The 22,960-nt window shown below is 43.7% G+C and overlaps 1 protein-coding gene across 1 annotated transcript in view; it reads right to left on the reverse strand.

Annotated features, from left to right (window-relative positions):
• Window positions 1–22,583, reverse strand: part of CD96 (CD96 molecule) — a 29,655-nt gene extending 7,072 nt beyond the window's left edge. Inside the window, 9 exon segments of the mRNA XM_071433900.1 lie at window positions 58–124; window positions 341–366; window positions 1,222–1,245; window positions 2,853–2,906; window positions 4,077–4,253; window positions 4,645–4,735; window positions 6,611–6,666; window positions 19,110–19,523; window positions 22,419–22,583. Coding sequence (XP_071290001.1) covers window positions 58–124; window positions 341–366; window positions 1,222–1,245; window positions 2,853–2,906; window positions 4,077–4,253; window positions 4,645–4,735; window positions 6,611–6,666; window positions 19,110–19,523; window positions 22,419–22,476 — 967 coding nt within the window. The 5' untranslated portion in view covers window positions 22,477–22,583.
• Window positions 22,584–22,960: the final 377 nt, after the last annotated feature.

Here is a 22,960-nt window from a genome sequence, read left to right on the forward strand (position 1 = left end):
TGTCTTTCTTCTACATTGTTGAAGCAATAGAGAAAACAGTTTGATTCAATTGATTACCTTGTGTTGTGGAAGCAGGAGTCAAATTTGCTGGACTTGTGAAATCCAGAGAGGCCACAGATGTCAGCTGTGCTCTAAAGACAGTTAACATGGTATCACATTTAGTCAATAGATTCTTCAGAAAATAATGTTAATAAATTACAAAACAACCTAGATCAAAGACCTTGCAGTAGCTATTGGGTAAATGCAGACTGAGCAGCAGAAATCCTGCTGTGGGAGTTAAGGCTAAATGCTCAAAGCACATTTCACAACTCCAGTGGGGCACAACTCAAGTTCCTTGCACTTGCAAGGCAGCTGATGTTATCAATGCTGACCCTTTCCTGCTGGCTGGCTGCTGGCATTGCTTATTTGTGCTTCTGTACACAGAGTTTGTTTTGACTGCTGTGGAGTGGATTGTGCACTTAAATGTGGTGCTCCCCAGCTATGCCAGGGCCTTGCCAGAAATCATTCATGACAACAGGCCACAGCCATATCAGCCCAGGAGATCACCTGCTCTTGTGAGTTTTCCTCTCAATTGCTGAAGGTAGTTCTATGTAATTATCCATAGCCATGGTCTGGTAAAACAGAGTTAGTTATATACCCTGCTGTTGGGTCAAGGAAAAGTGATGGCTTTAACTTTTCTATCACATGCACCTCTCTGTCCCAATAAGACAAATTTATTTACAGTTTTATAGGCAAATTATTCAATTTTATAAGAATATGTAAGAATTATATATAACATTCAGCATGCCATTTAACGTTCTGTCCTAACATGGCAGTTTTAGCAAGATTTCTTTCACATCTCTGCTTGGCTAACCTCACAGCTCACAACTTCCCAAGCAGCAGCACATTGGTACTGTGAGCACCAGAACATACTGACCTTTGCCTGTCACACCTCTGACTCTGTGTGCATGACATTTAGGCAGTGGTAAAGTAGAGATCCTACGTATATTGAATAAGTAATATTTTGCCCCTTACTTGAGGCTGTCATGATAGCTGATGTGTCGAATTACGGAAGTCTATAACAAATCAAAGCAAACATTCAGCATAAGAAAGGTGTTTATTCTGCTTTAGGAAAGTGGGTAATTGAAAGGTTCAGGAGCAAGAAAGTGTATCACACCTAAATTCCAAATAATCTTTCCATGCACAACTCAGCCAAGTAGTCCAGAAAGAAACATTAAATACCTGAGGTAACTGTGTTTAGAAATCCTGGAGAAACAAAGGTTTTGGGGAAAAACTTTGGAGCCCGTGGCACCTCAACTTAAAAACCAGAAATGAATCACATGGGTTTATTCCATAAAAAGAGGTGCACTGTATTAGCACAGATGCTGAAACAACATTTATGACCTGGTGGTGGCACCTGCACAGTTTCATCCATGAGACACTTCAGAGGCTGCAACTCTGAGAGGAAATTTCAGGGACACTCTGCACTGAAAAGTGCTCACTGAGTCCTCAGAGAAGAGGAGGGGGAATTATTCCTTCTAATTAAAAACTGTTAACCACACAGGCAAGCTCAGCAGAGACACCATCTTGCCCAAGCAGCATATATGTCCTAGATGTCTGTTTTCTTTCCTATTTTTTCCCAGCAGGAGAGGTGAAGTACTTCCTTAGTAGGCCAGGAGGATGGATAATGTCCCCCCAAAAATGTCCATGAAGGAAGCGATCTATTAAAGTTCACACACTTCATTAGAAAAATATATCTGGGAAGGCAGTCAGAAAATACCTCTGTCTGGTCAGGGGCATTGGGTGGAGGGCATTGGGTGGGACTGCAGACTGGATCTTAGCATAGGCAGGTGACCATCCACTCTCCAGCTGCTTTTTTGTGCTAATACTTGTACCTCCTGTGACTGCTACTCTTTCATTTGCATTTCAGCTGACCCTTGCCTGCACTAACAGGGATTTCACAGTAGCTGGCTGACATAAAGGACTCCTTACCAAAGATGCAACAGGCCTAAAAACCAGAGCAGTGAAGGTCTTTGAGATGTGCCTGGTTCCCAGAGGGTTCTGCAGAGTGTACAAGGCGAAGAAGGGTGGCGGCCAGATGCAAGCTGCTAGGCTTCCTTTGAGATTTCACCTTGCAGAGGCCAGCAGAGGAAAAAGTCTCCCTCTCTCAGGGTCCCCCAGTATCTGGGATGGTTTTCTGGTACCCAGTGAGGTATTGGCTGGGCCCCCAGGGCCTACTACAACCAACACTTGCCAAAGTTTTTCACGAAACCCATACGTTTTTTCTTGCCATCTACTTACAGCATTTCTCTGACAAAGTCATGTAACCCCCTGCTACATTCTGCCTCCCATGCAGAGCAGAGCAAAGCAAACTGCTCCAGGAGAGATGTTTCCAAAGGGCTTCAGCTGAGGTGTGGACTGAACATTTATCTGTCTGCAATAAACTGATAATAAGACAAACTTGCAGGGGAAGAGCAAGGATTTACGAAATTTACACAAATTAAGAAACATTATGTCAGTTCTTTAACATGGCAAAAATGTTGAGGATCTTGGCTCTGTGCTTAAGGTAGAGCCATTAGGAGGGCTGTTATTTTTACTTATTAGTTCAGTACTCAAAGAGCTATATTCGAAGGCCAGCTGAAGCATCAGAAATAACATTAAGTGCCTCTCAAGGCTGGAGTTTAATTATGCTTGGTCTTAATTATAACAGATTACATCACCAGAATATTGGTTAGTAGTATTTTCTCTGAAGTCAAAGCTGCAGAAAGGGGTTCCTTACTACCCATTTAGAGTAGTAAATGCTACAACAGCTTTAGGACTTTAAACAGACCTCAAACACAACCCAAGTTATTTTATTCTCTAATTTATCCTACCAACTGAAACCATGGGAGTAAAAACTTCAGCTGAGGCTTCATTAGACTTATTGCCTGTGACGGGACAAAAAAGAGAAAGATTAAAGCAGTTCTTAAAAGTAGTTATAAAGACTAAAAATTTAGTTTGGGCTTGTTTCATATTGTGCACCTTCGCAGAAGGGATAGCTGAGAATTAAAGTAATTCTTTCCTTTCTATCACATCTTAGTACTTTAACATTTTTATACAGAGTGGATCTATCTTAGCATTAGCATAGCCTCCTGGCAAGAACACAGCTTTAACTGACAGCTCTTCGATAGGAATACATTTCTAGAAAACTGCAAATTGGGGGAAATGAGTAATTTTTGAGAAAAATTTTGATTTATCTCCCTCTTCTCTGAAGCTGTGTTTACAGAGGAGTAAGCTGTGGCTTTTGCTACAGTCTTACCTCGTGGAAAAACATATCAATAGGAATATACACAGCCACAAGAGAACCCAGCTGAGCTGAAATAGTTGCCATGATAGGTGATGTGCCCCTAGATGCTGCTAAGGAGTCAGCAGCTCAGCTGTATTGTCTGTGTAGCAGGGAGCACACATAATTAAAAAAAAATAAAAAAGGTATAAATATGCATTTGCATGTAAGAGGAGACATGCACAAGAGAGTGCTAAAGGAAATCTGTCTGCCCTTTTCACCAGTCACCCTGCATCCTCAGAGGTGCTGAAAACTGTACCACCAAGGATCCTGCTTTTACCAAAAAAACAGGACCGTATTTCTCCCCACTTCCCTAATCATGTAGCTAATTCTTACAGTAGAGATTATAAGGGAGTTTCTCCACTATCCACAGAGGCGCAGCCTTTTGCATGTTTTACTGAAGGTGTATAACATAACCCTGAGTCTGAGGATTTGATCTCCAAGGGAGCCATGAGTGGTCCATGAGAAACACCTAATTATAATAGTTCACTAGTGCCATGTGGCTATATTAGAGTATTTTTGGGTATGGAAAGTACAGCAAGATTCTGCCTAAACAAACAAGTGTCTTCTGTTTGTGCAGAAGTTTCTTAGCTCATTCAGAGGCTTGAGCAAATATTTGAGCCAAAAAACCTGCCAGAGAGTTCAAACTGCATGATAAACTTGTACAATAAAACTTTTATATTGTTGGCATTTCTTCAGTATTTTAAGTAACAAGCGAGTACATGTGTTTGGTGTTCTTAACATTTTAGTTGTGTCCTATTGAAGAAAAACATACCAAAGGAAATAAATATTTCTTTTGATGAAATAATCTTCATTTCATTTCCCAGGAAGGGAAACAGACACACACATGAGAATGTCTTATGTGTCTTATGGGTCCCTTGGAACATCAGTGTTGATCTCAACTCATAGAAACCTTCACTGTCTTGCAAGTCTTCTTGTACCACAGAAATTTCTTGGGGAGAGAAAAAAAAAAAAAAAAGAAAGTACCCTCTTGTTACACCAAACTCCAAACTCTAAGTCAGAGCTGTGCAAAATGTTGGTACTGGAAAGCAGGATCATATAGCCGCAGGTTTCTTTGCTGAGACACTGTCAAAGATTTGGCAAGAATGGTGTGGTCATGCCAAACCACAGTTCCCATCCAGGCAGGGGACTCTGGTCACAGCCTTTTGTCAGATGTTTCCTTTGAGGGGGGAAACAGCTTTGAGAGCTGTTTCCTTTGTGCTCTCCCCCTCAGACACATAGACACCTACAGGTTCCCTGGGGCAGAAGTGGATAGGAGTCATAGCTTTCCCTGGGAACCACTCCTGTAGCTGTGCTGTTTCTCTGTGGACAGGTTGCTTTACTTCCAGGCTGCTCTGTCAGGTTCGCTCCGTCCACGTACCACAGGAGGCTTGGCTTGGGAAATGCCTTCCTCAAGACACAGCTCACATTAGGCTGTGGGGCAGCACAAGGCAGTTGTTAGGTTAAATACACACACACACACACACACACACACACACACACACACACACACACACATATGTATGTATGTTAAGTGAGCCTCTGACATTTCCCTCCTGGCTGCCAGCTTCCAAATGCCTGTATGGACAATGCTCTAGAAGGAAGCACTTGCTTTCCCTTTATTGTGTTTCTTGCCCACTTCCCTCATTTTTCTGATTGCACTGTTGAATGAGAGCCCAGGGACAGCCCTGTTGCCCTGAGTGTCAGGACTCCAACCCCCTCCAGTCCTGTGCTGTGGCTGGAGAGATATAGAGTGACCCCCACCCTCCTCCTCCCAGTGACAAACACTCACATGGAAAAACACTGGAACTAATAATGGGTGCAGTGTGTGTGATGAGAATAAGACACTTTCTGATTGCCATGAAAATCCTCTCTTCATTTGGCAGATAAAGAAGGAGACAATTCCCATGAAAAAGACTGCCTAGCCCGATATGTTGAATATAAAAAAATGGATACCTTTGTAGCAGACAGAATATGCATGACATTTCCAGAAATCACAAGGAATTGGATACTTTAGATGCAGTAGTCCTGGTTCTATGCCAATTGTTCCAAAGATCTGCGTTTGTGCTATGGTTAATTTCTCAGCAAACAATAGATGGGCAGGACTTCAAAGTCAAGGCTAGATGAAGGCTTGGGCACTAGCAGGGTGAGAGGTCTCATCCTCATGCTGCCTGGAGATTCCCAGGTATATTTATTTAGCAGGTTATTACACTGTTAAGTACTAAACACTGTTATAAGAGAAATGCCCTTGTTTTCAACAGAAGAAAAGAGCATGTGTTACTCATGCAGCACAAACCTCTCTTGCTCCCTCATTCAAAGAAAGTGGTTCCCACATTAAGTTGGAAACAAGCTTGATGTAGTGAAGCCAGCAGAAGTCAATCATTCAGTACAAAGACTGAAACTATCCAGCTGAAACTCTTTCCCTCCCATGGTAAACAGCACCTGAGCTTGTAGTGTAATGGCTTTCTCCTATTTTCCTCTTCATTATTCCCTTATTTTTCAGGCACTTTTAGGTCATAATATTTTTTCAATTCTTCCTATGAATAAATAGAATTTTGATATCCTCACTAGATATAAGCCCTGCAAAAAAAGGCATAAAAGAGAAGCAAAGAAGTCAGTGTTTGTTTGGAGGTGAAGAACAGACAGAGGCTCTTGGGGGAGTTTCTATTGCCCAGTCTTGTGATAGCAGGCACCCCTTGCTTTGTTCAACAGGACAGTGCAGACAAAAGCCTACAATGTCCAACACCACACCCAGAAATAGGTCACCAGGAAAATTATACCAGTTTTCAGAACCAACTGATACATGAATTGTGTGAAGTGGGTGGTTATGGTTAGTACAAGGTTCTGCCTGCCCACGAGCTCTGTTTCCAAGGAAAACCTTCTTGATTTGAGATACTTGCCAATCAAAAGGTTTAACTTGGAGGGATGGAACAGGAAGCAAAGCACCATAGCTAATAGCCAGAGAGGCTTACTAGTCAGTCATATGAGCCATAAATATGTTTTATACCAAGCATGGCCAGTGCAATTCAGTAGGCTTTTAGGTTTTGCCATGACCAAAACTGAAACAGAGGGCCACACCATAGAGAAGTCCTTAGAAGTCCCCGGTTTGTGCTCACTGCTGTGGGGGTGGCAGTAGCTCAGAGGAAAGGGCGTGAGCACCTCGTGTTAACTCAATGCCTTGCCTGCTGCCCTGTGAGCTCAGTCAGTTTGGTGGATGCCTCCTATGCCTGATTCAGCTCAGCTTGCCTGGCCTTGCTCGGGTGGCATGGTGGCAGTCACAGGCATCACTCTTTGTCCAAAATTGCTCACCTTCTGCGAGGTGCTGGCTGAGCTCTCCTCCAAGCTAATGAAGATCTCAGGGTAAGCTGGAAAGCAAACATAAATGTATTAGTGAAACGGACACTGCAGATCACATTAATAGCTTCTAATAACACTTAACAGCGTTGTATCATAAAAAGAGTGGGAATTTGTGGAAGAATGGCTAAGTGACAGGGGCCATGTTCTGGACCAAGAATCAGGAGGATGCAGCTAATCTGGGTCCCTGCACCTGCAAAACACTGTGTCCTTGAGCATAACTGTGGTACAATAACAAGTAGTGAGAGAGACATGAGAAAAGAAAGATGTAACCCCTAGGTATGAGGAAGAGCTGATATTGTAGTATAGCCAATAGATTGCTTAGCTTGCAGAATATGTATGAGCTTATTACTTGTTGTGCATAAAAGTCTGATGCTCTCTTCAATAAACAAAGCTTGCTAAACACTCATATTGAGCGTCCAAGTTTCCCTCACCACAACAAATGGCCCCTGAACGGGGACCCTACAGAGGGCTTGAACCTGCAAGCCACGGTTCGGTGCAGTATTCCGTGTCAGTCCCGACACAGCACAGGAGGCAAAAGAGCGGGCTCTGCGTCCCCGAGTGACCTTAGAGAAGGGTCTCGGCCGGCGAAAGAGTGGGCTTTGTGTCCCCGAGCGACCTTAGAGAAAGGTCTCGGCCGACTAAGCACCGCCGACGTCTTGCAAGGGCTGCAACAGTGCTGACAACTAAATTAGAAGGTAATGGAGGGACAAGCAGTGTATGACCTTTTTAAATGCTTTTCACAAAAGCGGGGATTACAGGGTATCAACCTGGGAAAAGAACTCCCGGGATTGCTTGCATATGGAGTTGCAAAAGGGTGTTTGCAGATCCCAGTCAGGTCTTTGAGGAGTTAGAGTGGTGTAGGTTTGGGGATAAGTTGTGGGAAGCTGTGTTAGATGAGTGTAAAACTCCAAAAAAGTTGTCTAAAACTTGGTGGACAGTTGCTAATGCACTAAAACAGTACCAGGCAGAGCAGAAGGCTGCTCAGGCAGCCTCTGCCCGATTGGGAATGCCTGTTCCTAGTGAGAATAGTGGGGCCTCAGCATCTACGTCCTCTTATCCTCTGTCCCCAGCAACTACCACGGTGTATCTGCCGGGGGGGACGGCCTCCGCAGCAACCGCCCGAGCTGCTCCTTCTGCACCTCCACTGGCAGCGAGGGATTGGCCCCCCACCTCCAGCTGGAGAGGATGGCAGGGAAAGAAAAAGGAAATGCTTGACCCCGAGGTGGTGCAAATTGCTAATGAAAGGCGTAAGGCATGGCGAGAGATTACAGGAGAGGCAATAGTTGCAGGTGACCTAGCGGCTGCTGATGCCTTGCTTGAGGTGGCTTGTCCGGTGGTTTACGCACCAAAACCTGCTGGACACTTTGAAGCAACTATCACTACCTTAGATTGGAAATGGCTGGCACAGCTCCGTGCCACTGTAAGTGAATGTGGTATCCACGGAGAATCAACTCGTCAGATGCTCAATTATTTGTGGGGAGGGAACATACTGTTGCCATCGGATATTAAAAGCCTCATGAGGCTAGTGCTTACCCAGCATCAACAGTTGTTGTTCAATGCTCACTGGCAGGCTGCGTGCCAAGAGTCTGCGGCTACCCTGAGACAGCCAGGAGATCCGCTATATGGAGTTACTTTAGAGGAACTTATGGGGATAGGGGCATACCTAAGGACAGAGGCACAAGCACTAATTGGGCCCGAGAAGCTGAGGGAGGCTATGAGATTAGCCCGGATGGCGCTCGATAGGGTGAAATCCCCAGGGGGTATTCCCTCATACATGGGAATTAAACAAGGAAGAGAAGAGCCATTTTGGTTGTTTATTGACAGAGTGGCGAATGCTATCCAGACAGCAGGGGTCCCCGAATATATGCACAGAGCACTACTAAAGCAATGTGTCCTACAAAATTGCAATCCCACCACTAGGGGTATACTTGTCACACTCCCTGGTACCGGGACTGTTGAGGAGGCTTTAGAACGAATGGCTCAGGTGCCGGTGGGGCTGCAGGCTATGTTAGTGGAAGCAGTAAGAGATTTGGGAAGTAGTTTCAGGGAGCAGGCGCAGGCGATGCAGAGTCAGGTGTTGGCTGCCCTTGCCCCCATGCAAGCGTCGGTAAATTGGCTTCAAAGAAAAGGACCATCACAATTCCGATGCTTTTGCTGCGGAACTGCTGGCCATATGCGACGGGATTGTACAATGGGAGCTGTGTGGTGCCAGCACTGCAAGTCTGACACACACAATGAGTCAGCCTGCCGGCATGTCTCGGGAAATGGGAAGCCCAGCAGGAGGGGTCACCCTGCTCCGACACAAGTGGGGGCCCAGAGCCCAAGCGCCTTCCCAGCACAAGCACCTCCTCCCTCCGCCCCGCAACCAGCGGAAGCCTCAGTTTGGACCTGGCAACCTCAATAGACTGCACCTTAATAGACTGAAAACTGCAGCGTATCCCAATGGGGATTAAGGGCCCTGCTATAGCCGGCAGACAAACCGTGGGAGCTTTGTTGATTGGATGCTTGTCTGCCAGCATGTCGGGACTTACTATTCTTGTTGGACTAATTGATGCTGATTGTACAGGTAAAATACAAATAATGGCACAAACACTATTCCCACCATTGTTTATTCCAGCCGGATCGCGAATTGCTCAATTAATCCCCTTGGCTCAAGTAACTGGAAGGACTGTACCACTTGGCAAGCAGTGACGTGGTGAAGGTAGTTTTGGTTCCACAGGAACAATGGCATTGTTAACAGTGGACTTAAAGCATTGTCCTAAAAAACATTTTGACGTCCAGTATCAGGGTCAAACCATCACCCTGGTTGCGCTCCTAGACACTGGTGCAGATGTCAGCATCATAGGGACGCAGAAATGGCCACTCCAGTGGCCCACCCATGCGGAAAATGCCACAGTCGCAGGAGTAGGAGGACTCAATGCTTGCACGGAAATCCCCTCTTCTGAAAATTATTATAGAGGAAAAGTCAGTCACCTGTACAGTTTCTGTAATACTGCTCCCTGAGGGTGTCCACACCTTGCTGGGCTGCAATGTGTTGGCACAGTTGGGAATGGTCCTTACCACAGATCTCCCTTTATAGGGACGGCCATTGCATGGACTTTCCCGATCCCATTCCAATGGAAAACAGAGGAGCCGATGTGGGTTGAGCAATGGCCTTTAAAAGGGGAAAGTCTCATTCAGGCACACAAGCTGGTACAGGAGCAGTTTGACTAAGGACATCTCCGGTTATCTGTTAGTCCTTGGAATACTCCTATTTTTGTGATCAAAAAGAAATCTGGCAAATATTGGCTCCTGCATGATCTACATGCCGTGAATGATCAGATGCATAGTATGGGAGCCCTGCAGCCCGGACTGCCTAATCCTGCAATGCTCCCTGAAGGATGGTCCCTCCTCATTATTGATCTAAAAGACTGTTTCTTCACCATCGGCTTGCATGAGGCAGATAAGCAGCGCTTTGTTTTTACCCTGCCTGCGCTGAATCGAGAAGGGCGTGTCCAGAGATATGAGTGGACGGTACTCCCACAGGGCATGCATTGCTTGCCCACTCTTTGTCAACTGTATGTTGATGCAGCCTTGCAGCCAATTCAAAAGGCGTGGCCCGAAGTTATAATTTACCATTATATGGATGACATTCTTTTTGCTCAATCATCACTGTTCTCTCCAGAGCAAAAACAACAATTGGCTCAACAGCTCCAACAGCAAGGCCTGGTGATTGCTACAGAAAAGGTGCAGGAAACGAGCCCTTGGAAATACCTAGGGTGGAAAATCACACACCAACATATTCAGCCTCAAAAACTCACTATTATGATTGATCTTCAAACACTTCCATGATATTAAACATGAGCCGCCACCATCATCGAAGTAAAAGAATGGCCCATGCATTTACTGCTGACTGCAAAGATGATGTAAAATTTTGGTCCCCAGGGGCCATAATTGCGGCATCCTTTCTGGCTCCAGGGGTGGCAGCAGCAGGCACCCATGCCACCCTAAATAATTTGGGATGCTGGCTTGAGAAGCAAACCAATGCCACTTCTATGGCGCTTTCTAGCCTTTTGCTTGATGTTGATTCTATTCACCATGCAACGCTTCAAAATAGAGCTACAATTGATTTTCTTTTGCTTGCACAAGGCCATGGTTGTGAAGAATTTGAAGGCATGTGTTGCATGAACCTTTCTGACCATTTGCAGTCCATCCACTCCCAGCTCTCTGAGTTGCAGAGGTTAACTGGAAACCTACAGGTAGAATTGGGCTTTGGTATTGATGGATGGCTCAAATCTTTAGGCCTGGGATCATGGCTACACTCTATTGTTAAGGCTGGCATTATAGTAGGCATTATAGCTTTGTTAGTAGTATTAGTTTTGCCTTGCATATGCTTACAAAATATGGTGCAAAGGATGATATCTGCTGCATTTAATCAAACATTGCTTGTGCAAAAAGAAAACAGGGGAATTGTGGAAGAATGGCTACATGACAGGGGCCATGTTCTGGACCAAGAATCAGGAGGATGCAGCTAATCTGGGTCCCTGCACCTGCAAAACACTGTGTCCTTGAGCATAGCTGTGGTACAATAACAAGTAGTGAGAGAGACATGAGAAAAGAAAGATGTAACCCCTAGGTATGAGGAAGAGCTGATATTGTAGTATAGCCAATAGATTGCTTAGCTTGCAGAATATGTATGAGCTTATTACTTGTTGTGCATAAAAGTCTGATGCTCTCTTCAATAAACAAAGCTTGCTAAACACTCATATTGAGCGTCCAAGTTTCCCTCACCGCAACAACAAAATCTATCTGCCAATAGTCTCCTGGTTCTATTCCTATCCAAATTCTTCCTAGCTGTGCCTGTTGCCTAGCCACTGGGTTGTTTTTCAAGCAGATATCACATTTTGACATTACTGATTTTGCCATTGTTAACATCCATACTGAAATTAAACTCTGCTTTAGCAATTTTACCAATGCCTCTGCACCCCAATGACATTTGTTAAGTTTAATTTGTAGAACTTCTCTCATTATCAAGGGGGGTACCACTATCTGTCCTTGTGCAGTCACATACCATCCCTCTGAATTCTTTTGTGCATTTAGCAAACGTGCCAGTCTCTCATCTTCTACTGAATATTTTGGTTTTGGAGGCAAATTGAATTGGGATACATTAAGCTTTAAAGGTATCAATGCCATTGTTATTTGCACCTCTCGAGCAACCTGTCGGGATGCCCAGTCTGCCTTTCGATTTCCCTCACAGATTTTGGAGTTTCCTGATTGGTGTGCTTTACAGTGTATAATTGCCACTTGTTCAGGTTTTTGTACTGCTTTTATCAATTGCAGGACTGCAACGTGATGTTCAATGTGCGTACCTTGAGAAGACAATAGTCCTCTTTCTTTCCACAGTGCTCCATTTACATGCACCACTCCAAAAGCATATTTTGAGTCAGTCCATATATTTACCTTTTTCCGTTCACTTAATTCTAGCGCCCTGGTTAAAGCAACCAGTTCTGCCTTCTGGGCAGATGTATTTGGTGGTAATGCTTTTGCCTCCACTACTGTACTGACTCTTGTTACCGCATATCCAGCGTATCTGGTTCCGTTTTCCATGAAGCTGCTCCCATCTGTAAATAGCTCCCACTCTGGCTGCTCTAGTTGGACGTCTTTCAAGTCTTCTCTTGCTGAGTAGGTGTACTCTATTACTTCTACACAGTCATGCTCTAATGGGCCTTCTTCAGTTGTGGTACCTAGGAACAAAGCTGGATTCAAAAGGTTAGCTGTTTTTAATGTGACATCATCCTGCTCAGTCAGGACTACCTGGAATTTTATCATCCTGCTTGGAGATAGCCAATGGCCTCCCTTCTGTTCTAAGACAGTGGTTACCATGTATGGTACATAGACAACTATGTGCCTTCCCATAGTAAGCTTCCTGGATTCTTGTATCAGCATCACAGTGGCTGCGACTGCCCACAGACATGAAGGCCACCCGGCACTTATGTTGTCAAGTTTTTTGGAAAAGTAGCCCACCAGTCTTTTCCAGCTTCCCAGACGTTGGGTCAGGACTCCTCGTGCTAGGCGCAGCCTTTCATGTACAAACAGCTGAAAATCTTTAGACAGATCAGGTAACCCTAATGCTGGAGCAGTTGTCAGTACTCCCTTTAATTTTAGGAAGGCTTCTTTCTGTGGCTTGCACCAGATGAATGGCTGCATCTTCTGAGCTTCATACAGGGGCTTCGCAATCAGTCCATAGTCCATGATCCACAGGCGACACCATCCTGCCATCCCGAGGAAGACTCGCAGCTCATGTAAATTCTGGGGCTCTGGAATAGCACAAATAGCTTGGATATGGTTAGTACCTAGTTTTCGTTGCCCTTGTGAAATTTCACATCCCAGGTAGATCACAGTCTGTTGGGCAATTTGTGCCTTTCTTCTGGATACTTTGTAACTCCCATTCCCAGTGAATTTAAAATCTCAATGGTTACCTTTATACAGGTTGCTTTTTCTTCTGTAGCTATTAGTATATCATCAACATACTGCAACAACAGATATTGGTCTCTTGGTACTTGCCCATTTTCAGTCCAAATCTCCAGCTCCTTTGCCAGTTGGTTGGCGAGTTCTTGTAACCTTGTGGAAGTGGTGTCCAGGTGAGCTGTGTCTTCCTTCCGTTCCCTGGGTTTTCCCACTCAAAGGCAAACAGTTTCCTACTTTCTTTGTCAAGGGGTATGCAGAAAAGGGCATCTTTTAAATCAATTACAGTAAACCATTTATATATCTCTTTTATGGATGTCAGCAATGTGTAGGGATTTGTTACCACTGGAAAAATGTCCTTTGTTCTTTTATATTTTGCTCTCAAATCCTGCACTAATCTGTATTCACCATTTGGCTTCTTTACTGGAAATATTGGTGTATTAAATTCTGATTCACATTCTTCTAAAATTCGGTATTTCAAGAATTTCTCAATAACCTTTACTATTCCTTGCTGTGCTTCTGGTTTTATGGGATACTGTTTGACTTGTACAGCCCTCGCCCCTTCTTTTAACACTACATGCACTATTGTGCCAATTTAGATTTCCCTGGTATATCCGTTTCCCATGCAGAGGGAATCACTGCATCTTCTACCTCCCTAGGGATAGAGGGAACAGGTTTTTCTTTGATCATTAATATCTGTCCCGTCTTTGATTCAGGTATTTTCATTATAAGGTCTCCATTTTCAAAGGTTATTACTGCATCAAGTTTCGCTAGCAAATCTCTCCCTAAAAGCGGAATTGGACACTCAGGTACATATAGGAACTTGTGTGTTAAAACCTTGTTTCCAAAACACAAATCTAGGGGTTGCAAGAATGGCCATTTTTCCTCTTTCCTGTAGCCCCGACTATTGTTGTTTCCTTGTCCCCAGTTTGTACAGAGTAAGTACCTCCTGTATCTATTAGAAATTTGACCTCCTTATGCCCTAACTGTATATTTATGACAGGTTCTTGAACCTGTTTTACAGGTTTCATGTGCAGTCAGCTGTTATATTCGCCTAAGACCATCACCTTGGCAACGTTTTCCTGCTGGAACTGATTGCCCTGGTGAAACCGGTTGTTGTTTGGGCATTCCCTTTTCCAATGTCCCTCCTGTTTGCAATACACACATTGATTTAGGTTTAACCCTTGCATAACTGGTCTTCTACCATGGCTACCCCTGCCACGTCCCCTGAAATTTGGGTTCCCTTTTCCTTGTATTACTGCCAAAAGATTTTGCTGCTGCCTTTTACTAGCTTCTCTTTTGCGATTATTACATACCTTCCAGGCTACCTCAAGTAGTTTATCCAAATTCCTTAATTCCTCCCCTTCTCATTTTTGCAATTTCCTCCTGATATCGTCCTGTGACTGGCCCAAGAATATGAGAGCAAGCTGAACCTTTGCTTGTTCTGTGTCTATTTGGAGATCTGTAGATTTCCTTGCGAGCTCCTTAAACCTCTCCAAAAACGCAGTGGGAGATTCTTTCTTTTCCTGTCGGACCTTCTTTAATTTAGACCAATTCACAGTTTTGGGCACAGCATTCTGAACTCCTATTTGGATCCACTCCTGATATTTCCGTAGTCTCCTCATATCCCAAGATAAATTAGGGTCCCATTTTGGATCCTCAATTGGGAAATTTTCATCTAAATTTCCTGTTACGAGCCTGTTTCTGATATCCTCCCTTGCCCTTTCTTTGGCTGCCTTAAGTACCATCTCTTTCTCAGTAGAATCCATCAAAGTATCTAAAATTACTTGTATGTCATCCCAGTCAGGATTCTGAGTTTTTATAACCATTTTTACTACTCGTGCCACCTTATCAGGATTTTCTCTATAAGTTCCGTCTGATTGTTTCCAAATAACTAAATCTGCAGGAGAAAAAGGCCCTTTTACAAACACTGGGCCTTCCACTCCTACACCCTGTCGCAAGGGGGCAATCACAGTTCGCTTTTGTCTGCCCATGACCCAGGCAAGCTTTGACCAACTTCGAGTTCTGTGGGATACCGGTGGTGCTGATTCATTACTATTGCTATCTTTTTCACTTGCATCCCTCCCCCTCCTTTCTATCACAGTTAGGTTTTGCTCATCTTCCAAGGAAGAGGGATCAGGTGATGGTGGGAGAGGAGGATAAAGAGAGAAGGGTGTATTAGACGAGACAGGTTCAGGATTAGGTGAGGTAGGGGCAGACAGTGGGATAGGGACAGGTGAAGTAGGTGAGATAGGGCTAGGTTCTCTTGGTCTTATTGGAGCTACCTGTAAATCAATATCTGTATAATTTTCCCTACTCAGACTTTCTTTCAACGCTAAGTGTTCTAGACAACGTTTCTCACAAACCCCACACTTACCACTTGCAGATGCTCTAACCACCATTAATCCACATTCATCCTGCCATTCTGGCTTTCCCCATAAATAGAAAAGCAAATCAACATACGGCACCTCATCCCATTTTCCTTCTTGTTTACAAAACGACATTAACTGCGAAATAATGTTATATTGCAGAGTCTTGTATTTTGGCCATTTTTCGCCATTCTCCAAGACGTATTCTGGCCACCATGTATTACAAGAATCAATCAACTTAGCTTTACATAATTCTTCCCCAAAATTACCCTGTTTCCAATGTGCTAATAAGCACCCCAAAGGAGAAGTTTGCGGAATAGAGGCATTGCTGCCCAAAATTCCTTTAAGTTTCTCCATCCAAATACACCACAAATAATACACCACAAGCCATACCTGTAATGCTTATGGAACGGTGCCTAGGCGATACCACCAGGAATTCCTTTAGCCCAACCAAGCATAGCTTTCGCTGCATCTTATTGGCAGGCAACCAAACCAAAGTAAAAGCACCTTACCTCTCTCCCGGGGACATTGTGAGCAGCAGAGGTGGGTCACGGCCGATGAGCCCCCCGAGAATCCCTCGGTGCCGGCTTGGAGCATGATCAAGTCGCGAACTCACTCAGCAGCACTCACAGGGTCCCATCTGGGTCGCCAAAATGTTAGCGTTCAGAAACACATAATCACAAGAGCAATTATATGTAGGTGCTTTTTATTGAAGAGCTCTGGGTGTCAGGGGCATTCAACCTAAATCTGACTCCAATATGCATTCAGGATGAACATATTTTTATATTTTATTGTTATATAACTTTCATGTTAATTATTAAACTTACATTGTTCTATTGTATACATAGATTTCAGCCAAGCATGGCTCCTCGAGGCCCACTTTTAAATTTCTAACATAGTTTCTCATGATTCTTCTTATGATTATACAATAATTATATTTAATTACGAAACAATCATCACATCTAACAATTTTATAATTTATCATACTGCTTACGCAGGTGCAATCATCTGGCAAAACACAAAGCCTAACATTTTCAGAGTCTGTCTTTAACATTTTCCAGGGCCCCACTATCAATCCCAGAGTTCAGTCTGGAAACAGCTTCTGCCTACTCTCACAGTCACATGTCCCAGCTACTTGCTTCCCCGTCCTATCTCTGACTCCCATCTCCATTAATAGCCTGTTGGCTAAAGTCCTCTGTGTCTGTCTGTCCTATAAAGGCCTGCTGCTCTGCGAGCTTTTTACAAGTTGAGTGCATCTGGATTCACTTATCTTTGATGTAAATGAAAACTGTACTTCATCTACACTGTCACCTTTATCCGTCCCATTCGCTCATAGGCTAGATTAAGGTTTTTTGCCTTCTTTTGAGTCAGAGTGGTTTATTGCAAAAGATCTGCTAACCTTAAAACACAAACCTGCAAAAGGTGGCAAACTCAATTTTTTAGTTCTTTCTAGCAAGCAATCATCAGTAGTACAGCTTGCTACATCTTGTAGTTACTGAAAAAAGCCACGGTGATGCTGATATGAACAAGGGCTGCCCAAACTGTAGACAGCAATAACAGTATTGAACCTGTCTGTATCAGCCAAGGGCAGGAGAAGAAAAGCGATGCCTGATTAGCTCAATTGCTGTACTAGGAAGACAGAAACTTTGCATGAAGAACAGAAGAAGCATGGGAGGGTTTCACAGGGCTACCAGCACGGTTTGTCCCTCCCTGCACTCCCTTTGATCCCTCTGTCCTGTGGAGCACAAGGAAATTCCAAAAGGGTAGCCTACCACAACACACCCCCATACAGCAGACAGAGTGGCAGCTTCAGCTTTGGCACAATTATTCAGCATGTACTGTTTAAACACATCCATCCTCTGTGAGCTGGGCAGAGGTACTGGCTCTTTGCCTCTGCGTGTTCATCAGGGCAGGCAGGTGCCACAGGGTTGCTCCAGATATGTCTCCAGGATAACAGCACCAAAATTCTTGGAGTCACTGCCATGCAGGTGCCATCAGTGTTAAATGTCCCTGAGTATGAGTCTTACACAGGACCTCCTCTTGCTACAGGAGTAACATGGTCCAGCGTGGGGACTACCAGTCTGGCCTTGTGATGTAGGTAAAAGGAGAGTGGGAGCACACTGAAATGCCCCTAAAATGACCTGCACCCACCCTGATCCTAACTCTTGAATGTCTGCTGTGTCTACAGCCTTGGGCCCATGCAGAGTGAGGGCATTGGCCTTGCAGATCTGAACTGAAGCAGTGCCAGATTTGCTGTTTACTTTAATCCTTCTTGAGTTGTTAGCAGAAACCTGGGTCAGAAAGAGGATTCTGAGGTCATCAAATCCGGTTCCCCATGTGCACAACAACAGACTTGCTCAACACTCATGCCAGGTTCCATTTTCACAGCAGTTTGGGCTTTTGCCCTCACTGCTGACACTAAATAGCTGTTCCCAAAGTTGTTACACTGACAGTTGCCACTGTTTTTTAATTTGTTGTCAAATCCATTCTCATCTGATTTAAATAAATTTGTTACTTTACCAGGATAATTTAAATATCCTTCTTGGAGTTCAGGCTCTCTCCAGAGGCTTACTTACCGAGAGCAGTCATACTGCTTCCCAGCTTCCTTTTGCCTGACAGAAGCAGCCAAATCCCCATTCCTGTGATTCTCCTATGCAATTCCCCACTTTGCTCCAGTGTCTTTTTGGTGGTGGTGATGCCTTAAGTTTTAACTTTTATATTTTTCAGATTCTGTGCTGCTTTAGTGTGTAGTTCTGAACTTCATATTAAGGCTTGGTAAACTCTCTTCACAGAGTAGGTGGGCAAAACAATTCCTTTTCTAGCTTGGGACCAAGGACAATCAATATTAGTTTCAGGCCCAAGAGCATAAACAATGCGGGCTGAAGAGAGAAAAACAAGAAGGATGGGACTTCATAACCTAAAACTATAATTGGACAATTAACTTGAATATGCAAATGGACCAAAACTTATAAAAATGTGAGACCTCGTGACTGGTCGTCCATTTTGTGACCATTTTGGGTTCATCTTGGCTGTAGCCCTGTTTGGGTCTTATACTGCCCAAGGAGTATCTTGGCACCTTGTTGAGGCCTTTTAATAAATACCTACTTTATTCTTTAACTCTGTCTATCCTCTGTTCTAGGTCAGCCTTCTCAAGGTGTCAGTGGGGGCACTCATCCTTCCATGGAGCGAACAGTCAGCATGTTCTGCCGATGCCAGCCCTCAGCCTCAATCAGACAAGGGTGTTTTCTCTTTCTGGTGCCCAGTGCTGCACACCCACAGCAGCAGCAGCACATGATTTGAAGATCCAACATCCTTAGTCCCACCATATCCTGAGCTGCTCATCCAGTCTCCTCCACAATGTTTCTCCAAAATGAAAATGCAGAAACTGCCCACCTGACCACCTTTTTTTACTTTACTATCAAACTTTTTATTCTACCAAACAATTAAGGTTTCCTAATAATGAGTTGGATAAAAGAACTAAAGAGTGCCTGGTAAATAGGAAACTGTAAAAGCAACATTCAGTGGCACTACTGTGAATCCCAAACAAGTCACCATCACCAACCAAGAAGTGTTCATCTATCCTGATATTCTCCCCCACCTCATTAGGAAACAGCAAAATCTCATTTGCAATCACTTACCTTCTGCCTTGACAGTAAGTTAAATTTTTGCGGCCTTTGTCCCATATGGGTAAGTAGCAAAAGTGCATTTGTACCGCCCAGTAAGGGACACGGTAATATTTTCCAGGTGCAGCACCCACCAATTGCATTCAGACATGGCATTTGGATTGGTGGAACACAAAGACCCTGTGTCGTCCCCACTGCAGCACATCCTTGTGCTGAAGGACACTGAAAAGTTGTAAAACTTTTAGTAATGGGCGCCATAGGTGGGGTGATATACGGGTATTTTGGTAGAGGGGCTGCTGTCAGTCTTGGACCACTGTGTCTGTATGATGTGGGTACTGTGCAATTTTGGGAACACGTACACCAGGGTGATGTCAGTACCTGGCAGAGCATGGACCACTTCTGTCTGGGTAATGACAACTGCAGTCTGGCCTTAAAAAAAAAAAAACCAGGATCAATTTCAGCGCAAGTAATGTTTAAACAAAGCTTTTCCTAATCCATCTTTGATTTGGTGCTTTAGCCATAGACAACTATGAAGACCCTACAACTTCCAGCAAATCTCCACCAGTACAGACTGCAGAGAGAAAACTGGGAGATCAAATGCATGTGTGTCTGGAAGAAGCCAGGGAGATCCTGTCACACTTCTTGGAGAGAAGTGAGAGCTCTGAGGGTCTCTGTGAAAATGAAAATCTTTCAAGTAATATAAATAAAGCAGAAGCTGGACACAGTTATTCCCCAGTTCTTTTTGCAAGAACAAATGAGTTATCCCCACTGGCTAATTCCCTGCACCATCCCCCTGCCCACTGCCTTTGTGGCTTCGGCAGAGAAAGCAATTCTCTGTGTTATTAAACAGCTCCTGCATGTCCTAAACCAGTGTCTGTCTCAGTGTCAAAGTGAGCTGCTCTGGTGTGTGTGTTTTCTTCCTCTGTTAATTTCATAAAGCAGGTGGCAGTCCTTAGTGTGCCATATAAAGGAATAATGGATCGATGAAATGAAGGGGCATTCAGCAGGAGCTGTACCATTTGGTTTAGCTGCTGTTGTAGTAGAATTGATTTATATCCCTTTCTCCCTCCTATGAGTAAGAGTCTGGCAGTCCCCAAACCCCTGAATGCAGCGCACTGACAAACTCAAGGAGAGGAAGAATTTATGGAGGGGATTGCTCCAGTGAGAAAAGTAATCAATCACTTCCATAGAGCCATACACAAAAAGTCCCCTGTACACCCGTTCTTTTCCAAAAGAATGTGCAGGTCCACAAAAAAAAGAAAAAAAAGAGTTGTTGCCCCCCATTTACATTCCATTTTATCATCCTCCCTGTGTTAACATCCCTGTATATTTGCTTTGGGAATTTGCCCCGCAGTCTTGCCAGCTGCAAGTGCCCACTGCTCACCTTCTTTCCTTGAAAAAGCTGGGTACCAATTCCCTTGCTTTGACATTTGCTCTGCTGTGTGGTACATGGCTCTGGGGCACCTGAGCGAGGGGGGGGCCCTGCCAGGGCTCAGGCATTCTCAATGGGGCTACAGTGTGCCCCACACTCCTCCAGCTCAGCCAGGAAGGAGCCAGGCAGGGACTGTGCACCCTCAGCTCTGGCTTGATGGAGAGAAAGCACAAGGGCAGAGTGATACATCCTCACAGAGCTGGCTCTGATTTATTACCTGTACACTGAAGGGTGACATGGACACTTGGAGACTAGATGTGTGGAGAACAGAGCTACTCAATGGCCATGGCCAACATTAATCTCTGCTGTTTCATTGCTGCACATGTTCTGCTCATCTTTTATTCTAAATGATGTGATGACGTTAGAGGTTAAATAAAAATAAGCCTGAATGAAAAGTCTCACAGCCTTGTGCTGTGAGAAAAATTACTAAAACTATTTTTGTCAGTGCAAGGAGCTTATTATAGGAAATGCTCTCTGATTTCACCACAAGTTTTGCAACGGTAAAAGTTAAGGGAGAAGCAAGTAGGAATCTTGCAATCAGACTTTCAAGCAAAAGACACGCAGCATTTTGTCTCTCATATTCATGCTGATGCTGCTTTAGGTCTAAGGATCATATAAAGAATGCCTATGAAGAACCACTTGAGTAATTTATATTAAGTTGAAAAAATTATATATGTAGAAACAACATTTTAATTTGCATTATATCTTAGTAGCCTAGTGCAGTAGATCATTTTAACTGAAAACATTTTGTGCAAAATTGTTCTTAACTCTTTGCTAGCATCTCAATATAAGCAATCTCATTTTATGTCGATTTTATTTTTCAAAATCAAATAGTGTCCAGTAGTGCATACCTGTGCTCCAGCTGAAATTTCTTAGAGTAACTCCCAGACATTTAGGTGTCTGATCTCCACAAAGGGCATAGAGGCCTCCACTTTCATCTTTGAATGACTTCAGTGAGGATTTCATCTGAGAGGAAAAAACCCCTCCAATTCCTATTTTTCTGTAAATGCTATTTCTTTCTTACATGTGTATGTTTTGAGGCTTCTATTCCTTTCTTTGCATTTTAGATTTTCTATTTTCTATGAACACATGTATGAATTATTTTTATTTTGAGAACCAGTTTGCCTCAGTGCAAAAAAGATCAGCCTATGCCAGATTGTGAGACGCATCCTTCACCGCCATTCAAATACATCCAGTTTTTCCCTTCTTAACTTGAAAATTGTGTATCCTACAAAATTGTTTTTCCTAGCTGGTAATAAGTATTCCTGCATTTATCATGGTCAGAATTTTGAGAGGGTGGGGGTTTGTGAACATCATACTTTTTCTTGGTTTTCCTCAGATTGCTTTTGGTTTAAATTCCCTCTGACAAAGGTACAGCCCTCCTTAGTCAGCTTTTCTGAGTGTTTTACTTGAATGACAAACTTGTTTCTCTAGATGTTAGCACATGGGGCTAGGTGGAGAAGAGGACGGGAAGAATCTGTTTAAGGGGTTTCACCTGTACAATTTACTCTTGCCTTGAAGCGTTTCAATTCTTCCTCTCTCTGCATACACAGGTATGTAAGACAGAGACAGAGAGGTATTTTTTATTGTCCCATTGAAAGCAGCTTTCCTTTTGGCCCATTTGAGAGGAGCACACAATCCTCTACTTCAAGTGAGCTCATCCCAGTGATTATTCCAGCAGGTTAGGCATATTGAATTAAGTAATCTGCTCAGCACAAGGCATTTACTCCTTACTAGCTGCACATTATAGCTAGGGTTATTAGAAAGTTGTCAGGAAATAGAAAATCATTGCCAGTAGCTACAGCTCAGCCTAGTGAGACCCACTAATCCCAGCCTGCCCCTCACCACCCGCCATCATAAACTGAGTCAAGGTGTCCCCCTGACACTCTTACCTGTGACACTGGGCACTGAGAGCAAACAAAAGAGAGAGAAAAGCCACCTTGCTTTCATCTTCACTTGATGAAGTTCTGGTGAATATGTAGCTGTCTTGGTGCTCCCTCAGAAAAGGAAGTTGAAATGGCCTGCCCCATGCAGACAGGCAGATGTGCAGCACAGTCACTGAGCATGACTTCAAAGAAATGCTTCATTAAACCAAAAGCCTCAGTTTCCTGCTAGAGTGATAAAATAAGAACATTTTATGAAACTTTTAAGACAAAAGCATTACCTACATTTTAGCCCATGTTGAAAACAATTTTTTTTCTTTTGTCTTTTCAGATTAACTCAGAGTAAGCAGTTTACTGATTTACACACTCTCAAAAATATGCCAGGTACCTAAGTTTGAATATATAATTTTTGGGGATATGGTTTAGGGGTGATTATGGTGGTGCCAGGTTAGCTGTTGGAATTGGTCTTGAAGGTCTCTTCCAACACTGATGATTCTGTATGCTCTGTGTACTATAAGGTAGATAGCATAATAAAAAGCTATTTTTCTTTC

Source organism: Agelaius tricolor, unplaced genomic scaffold (genome assembly GCF_023055355.1).
Source record: "Agelaius tricolor isolate 1412-34295 unplaced genomic scaffold, bAgeTri1.0.p SCAF_9, whole genome shotgun sequence".
NCBI lineage: Eukaryota > Metazoa > Chordata > Aves > Passeriformes > Icteridae > Agelaius > Agelaius tricolor.